The sequence below is a fragment of the Cucumis sativus genome, chromosome 4 (genome assembly GCF_000004075.3).
Source record: "Cucumis sativus cultivar 9930 chromosome 4, Cucumber_9930_V3, whole genome shotgun sequence".
Classification (NCBI taxonomy): Eukaryota; Viridiplantae; Streptophyta; class Magnoliopsida; order Cucurbitales; family Cucurbitaceae; genus Cucumis; species Cucumis sativus.
In genome coordinates this window covers 21,857,610-21,877,199 of record NC_026658.2, presented here as the reverse complement: position 1 = coordinate 21,877,199, position 19,590 = coordinate 21,857,610, and the positions used below count along the sequence as shown (strand labels likewise).

The following is a 19,590-nucleotide window of genomic DNA, read 5'->3' as shown; positions in this document are numbered from 1 at the left end:
ATTCGAAGCATACGACCATAGGCAAACACGCCTTGGACAAGTATGATCGTGACACACAGCAGGCCTACTGCCCATTCATGCATGCCAGCTGGCCATTTTAGGCCATTTTGGACAATTTTCGGTGTTTTTGCCAATTTGACTTGAAGTTTTGGTATTTTCCTATTATTATGGATTAATTGGAGTATAAATATCCTATTTTTAGGAAAAGTGAAATTGGGTGAAATTTCTCGAGCTAAGGAAGGAATCGTCACGTGAGTGAGTAAAGATGGTTTTAAATTGTTATTTGATACCAAGACTTGAAGCATACAAGCATTGGTTTATGAGTGAGTAAAATTGGTTTTCAAATGTTATTTGATACAATGGTTTAAAGCTTACTAGCATTGGTTTGTGAATACTTTATTCTAAGTAATTTATAAGGAAATTTATATGTTTGATTGCATTTAAACGCTTTCTTAAATGCTTATGGTTTCCAAGCTAAGGTAAAATCTTATTTAAATGTTTTCATGGATTTATGCTAGTACTATACAATTACCTCTGAATGTGCACATATGGTTCCCAATTCGATTACTTGTGTGAAGGCTTTATAGAGGGGCCTCATGCGATTACATCAGTGAAGGCACACCATTTGTGATATGAAGGCTCTATATAAGGGCTGAATGCGATTACATCAGTGAAGACTTGTTGTCTATGGAAAATAAAATGGTTCATTGATATATAACCTATATTATGAATGTACAATAGGAGATTGGTATAATATTCTTAAATGTTATGGAGGAAGGTTGGAAAGAGTAGGCAAAATTCTGTTTGAGGAATCTTTATGAAAAGTTTCTAAAGGATTTACTGTACTATGTTTCAATGATTTCTATGTTTGAAGTCAAAAAGTATCGAGCATAACTATTTGCAAATTATGTTTTGAAAATATCATTCATTGGACATTTAAGCTCATTCTTTCAAAATGTTTTCTCACTTTTCAAGAAGGGCTTGTTGTTGCGATGCAAACCAGTCTCTTTAAAAAAATTACAAGTTGTAGTTAATATTTAGAAGGATGGAGGTTGCATATAGAATTGCATAGAAATCTTGATGTGTCAAACCTTTATAAGTAACATTATGTATAATTTAATGTTGTAATGGTTGGGCTACACTTGAATTTTTCTTAATGAGAAAAATGAGATTTATGTTTATGCTGCAATTTAATAGATTAAAGAAATAGGGTCAGCTGTATCATCAAGACATGAGATGGTATCAATTGACTTCACGCTGTCTCACGAGTCCAAAGCAGGTAATCCGGGAGGGGGTGTGACAATTATTCCTTGAATGTCGGCTTCAAATTTACATTTGCCTACACTATTAGGTTTATGCATTATGTGTCAACAACACAAGAAAAAAAAAAGGGTGCAACATAACAATTTAAAAACCAAATTATAAAATAAGCGAGGTATGTAAGAAAAATATTGGAAAATATATTTACAAAAAATAAAATGATTTATTAAAATTATATATATTAATACTGTTTATTTTATACAATAAAAAAATTATCATAACACTAGTATCGTAATCTTTCCCCCAAAAGCATATTATCATAACACATACTATCGTAATCCTTCTCCAAATACATATTATCGTAACACTATCATTCATAATCCTTCTTCCAAATACATGCTATCATATTACTAACAATAATAAACCTTTTCCAAACATAAATTATCATAACACTACCATTCTTAATCATTCTATTAAATACATGCTATCATAATAATAACAATAATAAACCTTTTTCAAACGCATATTATTATAACACTAGTTTTATCGCAATGTCGAAGATTATGGTAAGATTAATTCTATGATTCACTTGAGTAGTTAATTTGGTAGTAAGTGCAAGGACGAGGGAGAACCGTTGGGCGTTGGGTTTTGGATTTGGATTCAACAAACGTGTTCGAAGCGCACCGTTTTACAGGAGAACCCATCCTCACCATCCTCCCCCAAATCCATTTGAAGGCTCACAAAAATCTCTCTCGCACTCATAAACCCTCGTTCGCTCTCTTCTCTCTTGTGGCTAAGGACTAAGGGAAACGCCGATGGGAAGATGAATTTCACAGGCCTTCCATTTCTGAAGGAATCCCAAGTCATGTTTATGGCTTCTTCATTTCCTCAGCTTCTTCTTATTCCCAGGTTCTCTATTTACTCCTCCTTAACTTCGTTCATCTATTATCTTTTCAAAATCCCCCCCCCCCCCCCCAAAAAAAAAAAAAAAAGAAGTTAATCTGGGTTTACTTTGTTTGGATATTGTTGTGGATTTGAAAATGTAGGAATGTTGAATTTGTGCTTACAATTTAATCGGCTTAACTTGCTTTGAATTATCATAATTTGTTTAGTTTAAGTGGGTTTGATATGATTTTCTTTGGGATGGTGACAGACATTTGAACCGCATTCAAACTTTTTGTTGCTTCCCCAAAGCTTCCACTATCTTTTAGTTACCATGTTCAAAACGATTATGAATTTTTCTAAAAAGCTCAGGACAGGTTTGGAACGTCTTTCGAAGTACTTATCCAACCAGGCTTTTAGTAACATTAGTTCTACATTCTTAAAACTGCTTTTAAAAGGCTTTTCGTTCAAGCACTTTAGACAAAAGCACTCTACATGTGCCTTCTCACAAAGCATTTAAGGTGCTTATGAATTTTCTTAATGTACTCTTATGTTACTCTCCAACAGCCCTGTAAAGGCAAAGAAAGTTTTATGTACAAGTTTCTTAAATGATACAGATGCGAGCCAAGTTGGACATTTCACTACTGCCCATTCCTCAACCTAAACCAACATCAGGATCTTAGAGTACGTTATAAATGGGCTGTTACAGCTATTTCTAAGAAGAAAGTTTCAGAAAGCTTAGTTCAAGACGGATTCAATGAAGAGGAGATTGGAAAGAAGAAGACTCCTAGGACACCTAGACGTACCACCAAAAGTACTAGAAAGAAAACCTCAGATGATACGCCGAACCTAAAAAGTGAATTAGTATCTTCAGTGAATGAGACTGAAGTTGAGGAAAGCATTGTTAATGCATCTGTAGAAGATTCTAAGACAACCTCGAGAGTGTCTCAAAGCAAAGGTATTCTATTCATATGCACTCTTTTATCCAGGATTTATGCTCATAGTGTGGTGCCATTTAGCTTATTCATTCCTTTTTATATCTTGTAAGTGCTGAACCAATAATTGAATTCATAGCTGCATCTACCTCAACTAGCGTGGAGGACAATAAAGCTGAGGCGAAGAAAAGGCGAGGGAGGAAGCCAAAGAAGAAGGATAATAGTATGGACCTTCAGTTTAGTGAATCTAAAGTTAGTGATGGTGAAAATTCCTTGCTCATTGGAAATGATGTTGATGAAAGTGACGGGGAATTTGATTTTGGTACCGATGAGGGAGATGATGTAAGTGTCACATACAGTTGGCCTCCTCTTGTTTGTTGCTTTGGAGCTGCACACCATGCTTTTGTGCCTTCAGGAAGGCCAGCAAACAGACTTCTCGATTATGAAATCCACGACAGACTGAAAGATGCATTATGGGCCCCAGAAAAGTTTGTTAGGGCACCTGGAGGATCTGCAGGAAGCGTTGCAATTGCACTTTCAAGCTTGGGTGGAAAAGTAGCTTTTATGGGAAAACTTGGTGATGATGACTATGGTCAGGCCATGTTGTATTATATGAATGTGAATAATGTTCAGACTCGATCAGTTCGGGTTGACAGTAAGCGGACAACAGCTGTGTCACATATGAAAATTGGCAAGAGGGGTCGCTTGAAAATGACTTGTGTTAAATCTAGTGCAGAAGATTATTTATCAAAGTCAGAGATCAACATAGATGTGTTAAAGGAGGTAAAAGATTCAAAATTCATTGTATTGAAAAGAAAATACTAAACTGAACTTTATTCCTCTTTTTCCCATGAAAGTGTGGAGATTACAAGTAATTTTTTAAACGAACAATCTATGGGCTTTGTGCACATTATATATCGACCTGTTTAATTTATTAGTTTTCGAGCATAATTTGCAATATTCTGTCTCAGCGTTCTGGTCATTATTCTGATATTGTTCATGTAAAATATATCCCTCACATATAATCTAATATTTTATTGTGAACATTATAAATGAATTCCATGTTTATATATCTAATCACTCTCAAATGTCGCTTGAGCTTTAAGGGTGAGAGTTGGAATAATAAAATAAAGAAAAAAGATACTAGCAATCTTAAAGGTCTGCAGTTTTGTACTCTGGTAGTAGTTACCTTATATCAGCTTAATCTCAAGGTTATCTTGGACTCCCTTTTTTTCTCTCACTAATATGGCTCGATCATCAACTCATATGTTCTACTGTACCTTTGGCATCCTGTTTTGCAGGCTAAAATGTTCTACTTTGGCACACATTCCCTCCTTGATCCGAATATGAGATCAACTTCAATGAAAGCCATTAAAATTGCTAAAAAGTTGGGGAGCGTTATTTTTTATGATTTGAACCTTCCTTTACCTCTTTGGCACTCTCGTGATGAAACAATAGAGTTCATACAACAAGTGTGGAATCTTGCAGATATTATTGAGGTCACGAAGCAAGAGCTCGAGTTCCTTTGTGGGATCCAGCCATCAGAGGAATTTGACACCAGAAACAATGATAGTTCAAAATTTGTCCACTATGAACCAGAAGTTATTAAGCCACTTTGGCATGAAAATCTCAAGGTCTTGTTTGTGACTAACGGAACTTCTAAAATACACTTCTATACCGAGGAGCATGATGGCGCTATTCTTGGAATGGAGGATGCCCCACTTACCCCTTTCACTTCTGATATGTCAGCATCAGGAGACGGCATCGTAGCTGGTAAACATTCTTAAACAAGGATTGTTTCCAACAAGTTGAATCTTAGTTAAACTTATATTTATGATTTTTGCTAACCTCTTTGTTGTTCCATCATTGCAGCTCTAATGAGAATGTTATCAGTTCAGCCCCATCTGGTTACTGATAAGGGATACTTAGAACGCTCAATAAAGTATGCAATCAACTGTGGCGTAATTGACCAATGGTTACTTGGACGAACACGTGGCTATCCTCCAAATGATGACACAGAGGAAGTGACCACAGACGAAAATGGCATACGGTCTATAACAGAAGTCGAATTCCGCACAGTTGCTGCTGTAAGTTAACTTTATTGTTAGCACTGATGGATGTAGATTATTTGTTTGTTGTATGCCACAGAACAGAGGATTCCATTTCCTTGTCCTCAACTGCTATGAGAAAATAAGTGTTTTCCCCAATGTGACTTAGCTATGATGTGGCTTTATTGCAATAGAAATTTTGTAGTGTAGTCTTGTACCTTGTCTTAACAAGAGAGACTCCAAGCTCGGTTGCAATGTGCGAATTATTTTCCTTCTTTGTACGAAAGAATTGGGTTGCTTGTCTCTAGATGCTATTGCCACTAATTTAGTCCTTATTTCTAGTTTTTGTTTTTAATTTCTTTAGAAATCTTTTTAAAGTCGGTTTGAGCCTTTTTCGGCTAAACATTCATCAAAGTTGGGTTGGTAGGTTTTAGTCTGTCAGCTTTGGTTTTTTATGTTCATGGTGCTCTCCCTAGTTTTACTCCCTCATTTAGTTATATAAAAGTACGAAAAATTCATCACTTAAGATATTTTTTTTAAATAAACTTATTTTGACTATATCTTTTTCATGTGTGACTTAAATATTTGGTAAAATATTTTTCATGTGTACTCTACTTGAATATTTGTTGTTTCGAGAGTTGTGCAATTCTAACTTGAATCTGGTAAAATATTTACACTCTATAGAATAATTTAAAAAACGAAAAAAGTTCACCAGTCTACAATGAGAAATACCAAAAATACTTTTGTCAACAAGTAGTTAATTGGTCACACACACGCGTGAGTAATCATTTTTCTAAATGTTCGTGTACTACGGTCTAAAAGAATGATAGTTCTTTTAACGATGGAAAAAAGGCTTCAATTTTAAACAATCATGATCATGCTAAACGATGAATGTGTACTTTTTAAACGATGATAAAAGAGCTTCAAACTATCGTGTTTACTATGGTAAGCGATTGTTTCGTTCATATTCAAATAATCGTATAGTTTTTTCTAAACGATAAGAAAGAGGTTTTAAATCTAAACGATCGTATTGATCATGCTAAACGAGCGTGTTGACTAGGTAAGTAATCGTTTAGAATGTTAAAATGACATTTAAACGATCTTGATATTCTTGAATATGAGGAAGATAAAGTTAATATTTACATGAAGTTCAATACTCATTTTAAACGATCTTTGAATATTCTTGAGATTTAAACAGAATAATAAATCGTTTTAAAAATAGAAGAAATCTAGAAGAGGAGTTAAAGAAGTCTGGAAGAAAAGATGAATAAATCACAGATAAGAAGAAGGAATAGAAGTGACAAATCATATGCAATATCAAGGGCAAATCTAGAATTTAGGAAAATATTTTATCGTTTATGTAAAGACATAGAAGATGGGGCATCCTATGTAAAGAGTTTACATAAGATTGAAACCATAAAATAGTCACTTTTAAGTTATAACATTGTTGGCTGTATGAAATTGATTACTTCGATTATTGATGATCTATATAACTTGATCTTAATCTTGAGCTAACTATGAACTTTTGTTCAAACGAAATTATCCTTGGATCTGCATAAGTGAGGACAATTCAACAACACTAACTTAATAAGCCTCCCATTTTAGAGTTAAGACTAGGTGGATGGCTAGAGACATATAGTGTAAGACGGAATTCACTCCTACCCATTTTAGGGTTAGTAGATAAGTTGTTCCCTTAAGGACTGAATCCAAGTCTGAATAAGTAGCCACTCCCTCTCAATGGCCCTAGAGGAATTTGATTTATAGGTTGGTCCTAAAACCAATTGTTCAACACTAATAGGTCAGTGGGACTTAAGGAGCACGATGTAATCTTGGGGGTAAAATAGTATTTCGATCCAACCGAGGTTACGAACAACCTGTGAATGATTGACTTACTGATCATGGTTATATCAGATTAACATAAATATATCTATAGTGAGAGGAGTGAAACTACAGAATTTTAGTGAAATAACTAGTTAATTAACGAATGTTGATTAGGTTCTCCTGCTAGCTCAATATGGAATTAACTTAAAACAATATGTTGGAATAATTTGGATTGTTCGAATTAGGTAAAGACATAGAAACGACGAATATATGTGATATAGTCGTCGATTATCAATTTGATATAGAGCTTTATGTTTAAATGTGATTTAAATATTAAAAAAATATGAATGCATATTCATATTTGAAAACTTGGAATTGATAGAAATGGTCAAAGTAGTAAAAAGTCAAAATGTTGACTTTCAATTTTGAAAAGTCAAACATTGACTGGCTTTATGTTCAAATGTGATTTAAATTTTAGAAAAATGAATGTGAATTTGTGTCCGAGTGGTTGGAATTAGTCAAGACGGACAAAATGGTAAAAAATCAAAATGTTGACTTTTGACTTTGAATTAAATGGTCAATTGACCATATTGCCCTGGGACTAAGTTAGTGGAAAAATCAAATATTTTGTTCGATAATCCTACTAATATTGACTGGGATAAGTGGCTACATGAGATGTAGACGCTTAGCCCACTAAGTTCTTATAATGGTTAGTGGAATGCTAGATGTTGAGATTTGGACAATTAAGTACATGCAATTTTGCATGTAATTAGGTTATAAATAGGTTTCTTTTCAAATTAAGCAAAAACTTTTGGCAATTTGTTGTAATTTTTATTTACAAAATTAACCTAAAGACTTTTGTGTCTCGCAAATCTCAAACCCTAAAATTCTACCTTCAATTTCTATCCCTCTCTCAATTTTCTTCACTCATTGGGTCCCACAACCTCGTTCTATGTCTAGAGAATAGCGAGTAAGCTCTAGTGGTGGTTCCATGTTTGTTTTCATGAGAAGATATCGAAGAATCGAAAAGTTACAGAGGTTTGATTTTGTACTATTGGATTTAAGATTATAGTATTCAACGACTTTTATTGAATAGAATATGATTACAAACTATGAATTAACTTAGTTTTATGAGCATACGTGAGAGGTGTGAGATAATAAAACTGGTTTATCACCTAGACATAGTAGATTATAATCCGACATAATGGTTATGCTCGAATGTTTCACCTAGACTTATGATTTGTTTAAGTCACCCTAAATGTAACCCTAAAGTATTAAAAACCCTTAAAAACTGTTATAGAACACTTCAACTAGAGAGAAGTAGTGTACTTTTAGTTATAGGTCTCTAAGAGTTCACACCATGAGGTCTATGCAAAGCTTTGGGCCGTGCATAGAAGCGGACTCCCTTCAGAGAGTGTTTGCATGGATCAATATCAAGGTGAATAAGGGAAGTATGTCATAGTAAGTGGGTGAGGGATATACATCCCACGATCTCTTTCATTAGGTCACACCGTGAGATTTCTATAATGAGTCTGCTTGTCTGTTCTGGAGCGACGTTCCCTTCGTAGGATTGTATTATAGAATTCAGAACACCACGAACTCCAAATATGGATAGGTTTTCTTAGATCGGTTTTCATATTGACTTTCCACTTTCAGAAGCATATTGATTATGATCTATATGATTCGAAATGGCGAGTTACACTTACAAAAGTTACTAAGTTGTTAGTACATTCTCGACCAAAGTAGCGATAACTAAGTGCTATAAAGAATAAGTAGTTATTCTAGAGTTAGTATCTAGTCAAGATTGTCTTGGTTCAGAGGAGGAATAATCGACTACCCTTTGGTGGAGGTTATTCTAAACCTTTGAAATATCGTTGCAAAATACAAATAATGAAGGGTACATTATAAATAATTGCTAAATTAGATTGACTTCTTTATGTTTATAGCTTTTCTAGGAGAATATGTTTGTTTTTTCAACATGAATAGCTCAATAGTTCAACTTTTAGTTTTCAAAAAACTTAATGGCGATAATTATGCGGCATGAAAATAAAGTATTAACACGATACAAATGGTTGACAATTTAAGAATTGTCTTAAATGAAAAATGTCCTCAAAATCTACATCTAATGCGAATCGAACTAGTCGAAAAGCATATGATCAATGGGTAAAAGCTAATGAAAAATCCCATGCCTACATTCTTGTTAGCATGTCTGATGTTTTGACAAAGAAATATGAATCCTTAGACACAAATAAAGAGATTATTTATTCATTAAGGAAAATGTTTGGGCAACTAGAATTGTCCCTAACATGAGGCAATCAAATAGATTTACACTAAGCGAATGAAGGAGAGGACCTCTATTAGAGAACATGTCCTAGACTTGATGATGCACTTCAACATTGTTGAAGTAAATGGTGGTGGCATCGATGAGGATAATTAGGTTAACTTTATCTTAGAGTCTCTTCTGAAGAGCTTCATACAATTTCAGATGAATGCTTCTCTGAGCAAGATAGAGTTTAATCTCACAACCCTTCAGAACGAGCTCTAGTGATTCCAGAACCTTACCAAAGGTAAGGGACAAGCAAGTGGAGGCAAATGTTGCTATCACAAAAAAGAAGTTTTCAAGAGGATTGTCCTCTAGAACTAAAGTTGGACCCTCAAAACTTAATGCTCAAATAAAGAAGGAAAATGGAAAGACTCCCAAACAAAACAATAGAAAGAAAGCTACATAAAAGGTAAGTGTTACCAATGTCGCCAGAACATAGGCACTGGTTAAGGAACTGCCCAAGTACCTTGCAGAGAAAAAGGCAGAGAAGGAAACGCAAGGTCAATATGATTTACTAGTTGTTGAAGTTTAGTAGAATATAAAAATTCAACATGGATACTAGATTCATGAGCCACTAATCATATTTGTCTCTCATTTCAAGAAAATAGTTATTGGAAAAAGCTTTTAGAAAACGAGATCAGTCTCAAGGTTGGAACATGAGAGATGATCTCAACTGAAGCAGTGAGAGATTTAAAGTTGTATTTTGAAGATATATATGTCATACTTAAGAATGTCTTGTTATGTACCTCAAATGAGAAAAAATTTAATATCTATCTCTTGTATTTTGGAACAAATGTATAGAATATCTTTTGAAATTAATGAAACATTCATTCTCTAGATTCCACTAGGCAACACGAATAGTTTGTACAATGAGAAAAAAAAGCAGAAGGAAAAAAAGAAACCATATTAACCCTAATTGACCAATAGTTATTAACCGAGAAACCCTACACTCTTTAAAATATATTAGTTTTTCTCCACATCCACTCGGAGCTCCAGCCGGCAGCCACACCAACCTTCTGCCTTCGTCCTCCATCCAAATTCTCAGCCCTAAATCTACTCAACATGGTATGTTATTTCTTCAAAACCCTTCAAAATTTTCTTCTTCTTCCCTCTATTACTCTCTTTTCCCTGTCCAATCGACTAAGCCTAGTGTAGAACCCTATTCCAAGTTACCGCAATTGTTTTGGGAAATTACTTATGTTTTTTGGAAAATTAGCCACGTTATTATTTGAGTTCATCTTTCTATACACTTTTCGTCACTGGAAATCAAAGCAGAATAGATGGACTAAGTTGCGGAATCAGTTTGATTGAACTGCTGAACGGCAGTGATTTTTTAAATAAATTTTATTGGATTTGAAATATGGCTAAGTTGATAGTTCTGTGATTTTATAAATTATTATGACGGTTATCCGTTTCAATTTTCTATATGTAATTGTGCGGTCCAAGGGGAAAATGTACAAGTAATGATTTTATTGAGTGAGGAAAGGATGGGAAGTCTATATGTTGTGTGATTTATGAATTCAGTAATATAAACTTTATCCTACTTGGTATCCATATGGCAGGCACCTAAGAAGGACAAGGCTCCTCCTCCATCCTCCAAGCCCGCTAAATCTGGCGGAGGAAAGCAGAAGAAGAAGGTAATTTGTTATGTGATGACTGTTTGTTTTGAAGTTTAGGCTCAGTTTGATAACTGCTTGATTGAAATGTTAAACTTTATAAACTGCACTTCTTTCTACCTAAAATTATTTGTTTAGTTAGCTTCTTATTCTAACATGTACTCAAAGTTCAAGGGAAAATGTGAAGACTAAACAATGTAGGGCTCGTTTCACACCTGTTTCACACCTATTTCGTTTTTGGTTTTTGAAAATTAAGCTTATAAATATTAACTTCCGCCTGTCTGAATTTCGCTATGAATTCAAATGTTTCTCCTCCATCTGCCCTTAAGAAAAAAGGGTGTTTTCTGTGGATGGCTGAGCTTTGCACCGTGATTTGGGATGTTTGAGGGGAGAGGAATGATCGGGTGTGTCGCGGTAGAGAGAAGGACCAAAGTGAACCAGTGAGGTTTGGGGTTTGATTAGATTTTGTGTCCCTTTGGGCTTTAGTTTTGAAGACCTTTTTATTCCTTAGATATAAAATTTTAATTAGTTGGAATCTCTTTTTATAGGTGGGGTGCTATGATGGGTTTTCTTGCATGTCCTTGTATTCTTTCATTCTTTCTCAATAAAAGTTGTTTCTATATATAAAAAAAAAATTCCAATGTTTTCTTGTAAAAGATAAAAGTCATTGTAAAAAAATTAGGGAAAGTAAGCCCAATTTTCAAAACCAAAAACAAAAAACCAAATTGTTATCAAAAGAGGCTGTAGTTTCTTTAAAACTTGGTTTCGGAATTTGGAATTTAGAATTCAGAATGTGTTTCTTCACTGGTTCTATGCCACGTCGTCGATAGCTCCACGGCAGTGACCAACAATGCTATGATTTAACCAAAAACAAGTTTTTTCACATCTTGATAGGAATCTGTTCATCTTTTTTCTATAGATTTACAGAGCTGTTTTGGGTGATTACATTTTTGTTTTCTTTTTAAATTAGGGTGTTTCTTCAAGAAGTGTGAAATCATAGTAAAGAAATGGCAAGTAAACTAGCTTAATTTTAAAAAACTGGAAATTAAAAACAAAACGGTCTTCAAAATATGTCTTAGTGTTTAGGAGTCGAGTGAGTATAGTACATCATTGATCCCTGTTACTGGTTAGTTTGAGGAATGCTTTTGTAAATCTTACATTCTTACCATTAATTGTATAATTTTAATTCTTATTTTGTTTATTACTCAGAAATGGAGCAAGGGAAAGCAGAAGGAGAAGGTGAACAACATGGTATTGTTTGATCAGGGAACCTATGACAAGCTTGTTTCAGAAGCTCCAAAGTTCAAGCTTATTACTCCTGCTATCATTTCAGACAGATTAAGGGTATGGCTTGCTTAATCCCATTTAGCTTGTACCTTCACATGTTATAAATATGCATGTTTTTTGATTGTTAAATATTGACCAAGTTTCCTAATACTCGTTTGAAATTTATGTGCCCCACTACATTTTTCGATCATTTGTTTGTTTAAAAATAAGATTTTGATCCATTAAAAATAGAAGGAATAGAAATGGGGGATGTGCGATTATAGGTTGAGCTTTCTTTCTCGGTTTTTATGAACTCCAATGTATGATAATCACATAATTTGAAATACAAGTAAAAACCTGCATTTATTATACTGGCATATATCAAACTTCATTTGTTAGATATTCATTTCATGAAACATTTTATTGTATTTTTGTATTCTATGGTTCCCAAACATGTCGGATTTGTTCTGGGATGACTCAAATTATAGGTACATAGTTTATGTAATGCCTATGAAGCACACATGCTTCATGTGAGGCAAAGAATTTGTATAAGATACCAATACTTTCAAATACTTCTCAGATGCGTATTTGATTCTCGCTTTGGCTGATGTATCTGACATGTATTTGACACATGATTCGACGTATCTATTTTTATTCTAACCTTTATTTAAAGAAAAAAGATAAGTAACTCATGCAATATTTCCCAACTCAAAACTATAACGACAAAAATAAATAAAAGACCAAATATTAGAATCATCTGATCGTCATCGTCATCGCATTTGAGTCTCCACTAGTAAAATATAATCCTCTTGAATATATTCAACAATTTAACAAATAAGTTCTTAGTTTATTTTCATACTTATCTCTAATCTTCTTCCTCTTTTCAGATCAATTTATCTCTTTTCTATTGCATTCTATTGATCATTGTACTTCCATAATCTGTCTATATCCTAGATTTTTTAAAGAAAAAATACTGTATCTTCAAACGTATCTGTAGGGGTTTTTTAGAAATTTAGAAATTGACCTATCGACCTATCTTATCATATTTGTATCTCGTATCTATATCTGCTTCATAAATACAAATGTCCATTTGGATAATTTATCTCCTTTTTTTACTTACCTATTCCAAATGTGTCACTCACTTGAGATGCTGCGGTAGTCCAATTTTTATACTCATATCTATTCATATGGTTAACACAATTACCAAGTGTTCTCTTTCAATTTGATATCTCATTTCAGCCGGCGGTATGTTTTGTACATTATTATTTATTACTCCGTTTGAGGATAAACAAATTTTCTTCAGCCACTTAAACTCCCATTAAACCATAAGAGTAGTAAATCTTTTGTAACTGCTTCTTGTTATGAAGGATATGATATCTTCATCCAAAACAAAGTGGGTTTTCTTTGGTTAGAATGTCATTCCAACAAAACTTTAACTCGTTCTATTTGGATGGATTGTTATAGAGGGTAAATTTCTGAAATCCTGTTTGTTCGTTGACTGTTTTTATCAGATCAATGGATCATTGGCACGTCGGGCGATCAAGGATTTAATGGCCAGAGGTTCTATTAGGCTCATATCTGCTCATTCTAGCCAGCAAATATACACCAGAGCCACAAACACATGATAAAAAAGTTGCCATTTAAAAGAGGAACATCTTGGTTTTCTTTGCATCTCGTCAGGAACTAATATCTATGATTTTGAATATTTACATGTTTGCATTTAGAACTGGATGAATTATTTGCACTGCTTGATCGGATATATTTTTATATAATTTGAATTTTTGCTTTCATTTCTTTGAGTTTTTCTAGCAAATGAGCAAGCATGTACTATTGATTTTGGAATTAGAGATTTGTGCTCTCTACTTTGTCGATTGAAGAAAAAAATACCGAAACATCTTATGTAAAGTGTAGTATGGCACTATTTAATGGCTCATTGGTTTATCAAATCCTTCTCCATTTTGACCAACGAATTCTCTTTGACTTTTCATTTCTTTCAATTTATCTAATTTTTTTTAAAAATCAAGTCATAATATATTGGACATATTATTTTTTGGACCTCCAAGTTTATAATATTCTACAAGTTGCTTTTGTTAATGATTTGATATCATCAAAATGATGGAATTAAATGGAGTGTAACAAATGGCGTGGATGCAACTACAGTACTTAAACTTGAACCTAGGGGCTAGGTCTGTTAAATAATGTTTCATTGATTTTGTTAATTCGTTTTCTTATTATGGGTAGAGTTTCAAATAATTTCATTTTTTTATCTTTTTAGAAAATTTCATCAAATATATATATATATAAAAGTGTGGTTAATCTTACTTATACCGTTCTTATCAGTTTTATGGGTCTTTATCAACCATTGTTTATATATGTAGTAGTTAAAAGTTAAACCGAGCAATCGCTTCCCTCCATCCTCATTGCCCTACACTGCAGGAGTCTTCCTCCAATGATCAACAGTGATGATTCCAAGCAGGCCTCGAAAATAAATTTTTTGATAGAAATAGCAAAGGGAGGGTGATTCACGTAACTCAATCTCATCTAAACAAATCCTACATGCTTTTAGAAGAGCAAAGTTATAATTGTTTGGCTGGTTGATTCCTTGGAGGAAGTTCTGCAAACCTCGAAGTCCCATAAGTTCTTCTAAAAGACTTTCTACAATGGAGGGTTCATTTGGATTCAAAAAACGACAAACAAGAGAGGAAGTTTTCTTGATATTTGGAAGGTGCTGAAATTGGAAAAGAAAGGAAACCTTGTTGGTCCTTCTAGTATTGATTTAAGTGGATGGAAACATTTCAAATGCCTGTTGTTGGGCTATCTGAATGGTGAAGATGAAATTAGGAACCCTCGTTCCTTGGAGAAAGAACCAACAACCTCCTCAAGGAACCAAATTAGAAAATCATTTTCAACCTCTTCACCCTCTAAGGATTTATCGATTTGAAAAACCTCCAAGCTCGAATCCTTACCACTTCGTTGAGGAAAGTAAAAACAAGGAAAAAAAGGGCAAGAAAGATTTGTTGGGATTTACATGATGATTGGCATATAGTTTTGGAAGCTCTTCAAGCACAAACGCAACACACTTTTATCATCAATCATAACGCCTTGATCAAATGCCCTAATAAGACTTTGGCAAGACTTCTCACGATGAATAAGGGATAGGCTACTTATGGTTCTTTAACACTAAAACTGGAAAGTTTGGACTAAAAAAGCATGGGAGAATGATGTTTGTTCCCTCTTAGGAATGATCGATTAAAGTAAGAAACTTCCCCCTACATTTATGGAATGATGAGGTTTTTAAGAAGGTTGGTGATTTGCTAGGGCCTTTATTGATTACGTGGAAGAAAACTCAAGTTTCATTGAATACATGGAAGTGGCCATCAAGGTTAAAGGAAATTATTGAGGCTCTATTCAAGCTGAATTCGATTTGATAGATGACCCAGATTCTTTCCTTATACAAGTTACAACCTTACATGACCCCATCCTTCTCATAGACAAAGTCGCCACAATCCATGGATCCTTCTCGTTGGAACAAGCTAAGAAACTCTTCAAAAGTTCAAGTTTCTCAAATCCAAACCCAGTTGATATTTGGTGCATGGAGAACTCCAATTCGAGGTTGTTAGTCAACATTACATAGCCTTTTGGTACGGCGAGTACGGAGGCAAAAATCCCAGAGAGAAATCATCCTTTCCTCCAAATCGAGTTAGACGTTCGTGAACCTGTTTTTAAATTTGGCGATAAAGCAACTTTATTGGGTCTGGTTAGTGATATGGGTCATTCTAATTTTAAAAGTAAAGGTATTGTGGTGAATGATTCAATTGTTCAAAGGCTCGTCCACCAAGAGGCCCATGCTGGGATAATTATTAGAGAAAAAACCCAACTCACGAGTGCATATCCCTTCTTTCTTTCTCTAGAAAGTCTCCAAGCCTAAAAGAATTAAATTTGCTAAACAGATGAGGCACGTCCTTTCTTTAAGGAAGGTGTGATCTGTTCCACAAATCAAAGCGACTGTCCATCAACTTTGACTCATACCTCTACCTGCCTCCCTACTGAATTCGATCCAAACTTGAACGTTTCTATACATCTCTAGCCCTGATGGCTTCCTTTCTAAAATCAAAATTTCCTCCTTAGATACAAACAACTTGCTTCATATCTCTAATTACTCCTCTTATGTCTAGAGGCTTTTTCATGATGATGGCTCTAATGATAGAAACAAAGATGAAGGCCTTCAATTGATGGTTTTAGAGGAAAATAATAATCTTTGAATGACTAATGAAGAGATGATCGAAATTGAAAGTGTTATAGAATTAGAACCAGTCATCTCTATGCAAAATTCGTTCCCATTAAGCAAGGAAGTGGTTGAGGCGCTTCTTAAGCATGACTTATGCATCTAAGAAGTGAATAGGAAAGGGAAACTGTAAAGAAAGAGTGAGGCTTCCTTGAGTAGTAATAAGAAGCTCACTAGAGAAGTAAAAGCCTTACTTGGTAGTTGAAAAAGGGAAGCTCAAGCAGCACAAGCTAGTACTTCCTAGGGCCTCAATTGTGATCCATGTTAATTCTTTCTTGGAACGTCAGGGGTCTTAATGCTCACCCAAAAAGAGCTGTTGTGAAAGATTTACTTGTGAAGTTCAATACGATTGTAGCTATTCTCCAGGAATCACCACAAGAAATTCTAGACCTTCTAAGGTCACTTTACATCTTCAGGAGATATGGTGTCGAGAGTTAGGTCCTCTCTTGATTCACAAACTGAGATGTCAGGAGAGGCAAGAATTTTTTACACTTTACTTAAAAGTGTTGGGATATATCCAAGAATTCCTAGTGCATAAAGTAACGCGTCAGGAGTTATTGGATATATATATCTCGACACTTTAAGTATAGCATCGAAAATTCTTCGATAAATTTCAACACTTAAAGTAAAACGTTGGTAGTTCTTGGATATATCCTGATGCTATAAGTAAAGCATCCGGAATTCTAGGATATATCATGACACTTAAAGTAGAGCATCGGTAGTTCTTGGCTATATCTCGATGCTTTAAGTAAAATGTCGAGAGTTAGCCTTTTTAAAAATCGTCTCCCCTTCACAGATATGCAAAGAAGGGGAAAGGGATGGGTATAAATGGAGTGCGCTAGGGTTGCTACTCTTCTATCAGGGTCAGTGCCGATATTGTTGTTAATGGTAGTGCGTCATCATCATTAGTTGCCTCTTTGTCCACCGCCGCCATTCCCTCCGTCACTCTGTCCGTCTTCGTCTCAGTTACAATCTCTTGGTTGGAGGTAATTCAAATTATAAAATCTTAAATATAAACTCCTTTGAATTTGTTCTTAATTTCCTTTTTTATCAGTGGGTTTTTTTACTCTCCCAATATTTCTTCTTAATTCCTGCCTTTGTTATATTTAAAAGTTTGAAATCTGTTGTAATCGCTTTTTATGTTCTTGGCAACAATGCTGAGTTTAGAACGTAAAATATGATTTTATTTTCATGTTGTTTACTTACTGCTTACTATGTCTTCAAGGTTTAAATTTTTGTCTGAATCCTTATATGCTTATGCTTGTTTGAACACATCAGCTGCAAAAGAGGAGAAAGTTGAAGAAGATGACGAAATGAACAGTTACCCAAGCAACGAAGATGATGACAATGGAAAGTTATTTTTTAAAAAAAAATTGGCATCTCTTCACGCCTTATTGTGTGCATTGGGAGATGTCAAGGGATCTCCAATAGATTATTTAAAATTTTAAAGTTTAGATTGTTGTTTAAACTTTCTGCCCAATTACTTCATCTTCCACCTTCAATTTTTTATTTAATATGTTTTTTAGGTTAATTTTAACAAACGAACAAAATATTTATAGTTCGTGTAATAAAGAAAAGAGTCCATAAATTTTTCTTTTTAAAAAATTTTTAGTTCTGCTCTCTCTTATCATTGTCTTTCTTCTTTCTGTGTGATATTTTCTTCTTTTTCTCTTTTGCCATATTTTTTCTTTCCATTCCTTCTTTTCTTTTGTAGTTTTTTTCCTTTTCATTCTGTTTTTATGTTTTCTATAATTTTTAATTTTTTTAAACTGTTATTTGGTTCAAGATCGTGCTATTTTTCTTCTTAAACTGTTATTTGGTTTTTTAAGATCGTGTGTCAAATATAAAATATCGTGAAAAAATCGTTGGAATTTTGGATTGACAAATGTAAACGATTGTGTAAAAAAAAAAAAATCAAATGTAAACGATCATGTACCAACAAATCTTGAAAACAATCATTGAGATTTGGCTACCCTACTTTAAATGATCAAATCTAAACGATCATTTGACAAATCTAAACGATTGCGTACCAAAAAATGTTGAAAAAATTGTTCAAACGATTAAATTAAACGATCGTAACTATCGTATGAAAATCTAAGCGATTGCATACCAATTTTTTTTAAAAAAAAGAAATAAGAAGAATAGTCGAATTTAAAGGATAGTTTTCTAAATATATTACGCACTAGATGTCAATTAATCACGAGACATTTTTAGTATTTTTCATTACAGACCTTTAGGCTTTTTCATTTTTTGAAATTATTATAGTGTAAATATTTTAAAATACATTTCTTTTATCTATTTAACATCTTGTAGATTCTAATGTGTATTTAGGATAAAAGTTTAAAAGTCTATGTTCTATTGGACATAATTAAAATTTGTGTTACATACGTTAATTTTAAAAAACCTCTAAAAAATGGAAGATAAAATTGAGATTGAGAGAAAGGTTTTTGGATATATTTATATATTTGGCGAAAAGAAAATAATAACAAAAAATGAAGTATCCGTTATTAAATAAATACTCCTTTTTCATTTTTAATTATGAAAACCCACATTGAGCTGTTTCGTAGCCGTTTCAACTTTCTGACTCGCTGTCACCTCTTCTCTCTGGGCTCCACGCCCCGCTCCCTCCTCTTATATAATCTCCCCACTCTCACCCTCTCAAATCCCCCATCAATCTCTCTCAACCTTTCTCTTTTCTTTCCAAATCAAACCAATTCTCTTCAAATGGCCAAGCTTCTCATCTCCAATGCCTTCTTGGTTGCCTCCTTTATCCTTGCCCTCTGCTTCGCCGCCTCCTTGGGATCCCCTGCTCCTGCTCCTGCTCCTGCTCCGGCGCCTGACGCTGGATCTGGCTGTTCTCTGCCAGTCCCAGCCGCCGTCGTTGCCTCTTCTCTTCTCCTCTCTCTTATTCACCTTCTCACACATTCATTTTAGATTCCAATTTATTGATGAACTGTGAACTTTCCGGTCTCCCTCCTACAGCCAGTCACCGGAATCTGTTTCTTACAAGCATCTATTGAATTTTGGATTTTATTGAGGTTATTTTATCATTCTTATTATTATTTTATATATACTTATAAATATAATGTAATGTGATTCTTACACACTATGTTTCATCTTCTTTGATGTGCCATTTCTTTTCTTACCTGAAATC

At 34.1% G+C, this 19,590-nt stretch overlaps 2 protein-coding genes and 1 non-coding gene across 3 annotated transcripts; all 3 read left to right on the top strand.

Annotated features, from left to right (window-relative positions):
- Positions 1-1,938: 1,938 nt before the first annotated feature.
- LOC101209702 (fructokinase-like 2, chloroplastic) lies at positions 1,939-5,480 on the top strand. The gene is made up of 5 exons (XM_004144642.3): positions 1,939-2,169; positions 2,760-3,100; positions 3,217-3,860; positions 4,379-4,850; positions 4,950-5,480. The coding sequence occupies exons 1-5, from the start codon at positions 2,084-2,086 to the stop codon at positions 5,171-5,173; spliced, it is 1,767 nt and encodes a 588-aa protein (XP_004144690.2). The 5' UTR covers positions 1,939-2,083; the 3' UTR covers positions 5,174-5,480.
- A 4,697-nt stretch (positions 5,481-10,177) lies between these two features.
- LOC101222895 (40S ribosomal protein S25-2) lies at positions 10,178-14,117 on the top strand. The gene is made up of 4 exons (XM_004144614.3): positions 10,178-10,334; positions 10,832-10,906; positions 12,095-12,229; positions 13,663-14,117. The coding sequence occupies exons 1-4, from the start codon at positions 10,332-10,334 to the stop codon at positions 13,774-13,776; spliced, it is 327 nt and encodes a 108-aa protein (XP_004144662.1). The 5' UTR covers positions 10,178-10,331; the 3' UTR covers positions 13,777-14,117.
- LOC116403586 lies at positions 11,692-11,835 on the top strand. Its single transcript, XR_004216391.1, has one exon. It is a non-coding gene; the product is annotated as a small nucleolar RNA snoR2/U65 (small nucleolar RNA).
- Positions 14,118-19,590: the final 5,473 nt, after the last annotated feature.

Coding starts and splice junctions, on each gene's coding strand:
- LOC101209702 (XM_004144642.3), top strand. CDS start 2,084: ATGAATTTCACAGGCCTTCCATTTCTGAAGGAATCCCAAGTCATGTTT. Junction 2,170..2,759: donor CAGCTTCTTCTTATTCCCAG/GTTCTCTATTTA, acceptor TAAATGATACAG/ATGCGAGCCAAGTTGGACAT. Junction 3,861..4,378: donor ACATAGATGTGTTAAAGGAG/GTAAAAGATTCA, acceptor CCTGTTTTGCAG/GCTAAAATGTTCTACTTTGG.
- LOC101222895 (XM_004144614.3), top strand. Junction 10,907..12,094: donor GAGGAAAGCAGAAGAAGAAG/GTAATTTGTTAT, acceptor TTTATTACTCAG/AAATGGAGCAAGGGAAAGCA. Junction 12,230..13,662: donor TCATTTCAGACAGATTAAGG/GTATGGCTTGCT, acceptor TGTTTTTATCAG/ATCAATGGATCATTGGCACG.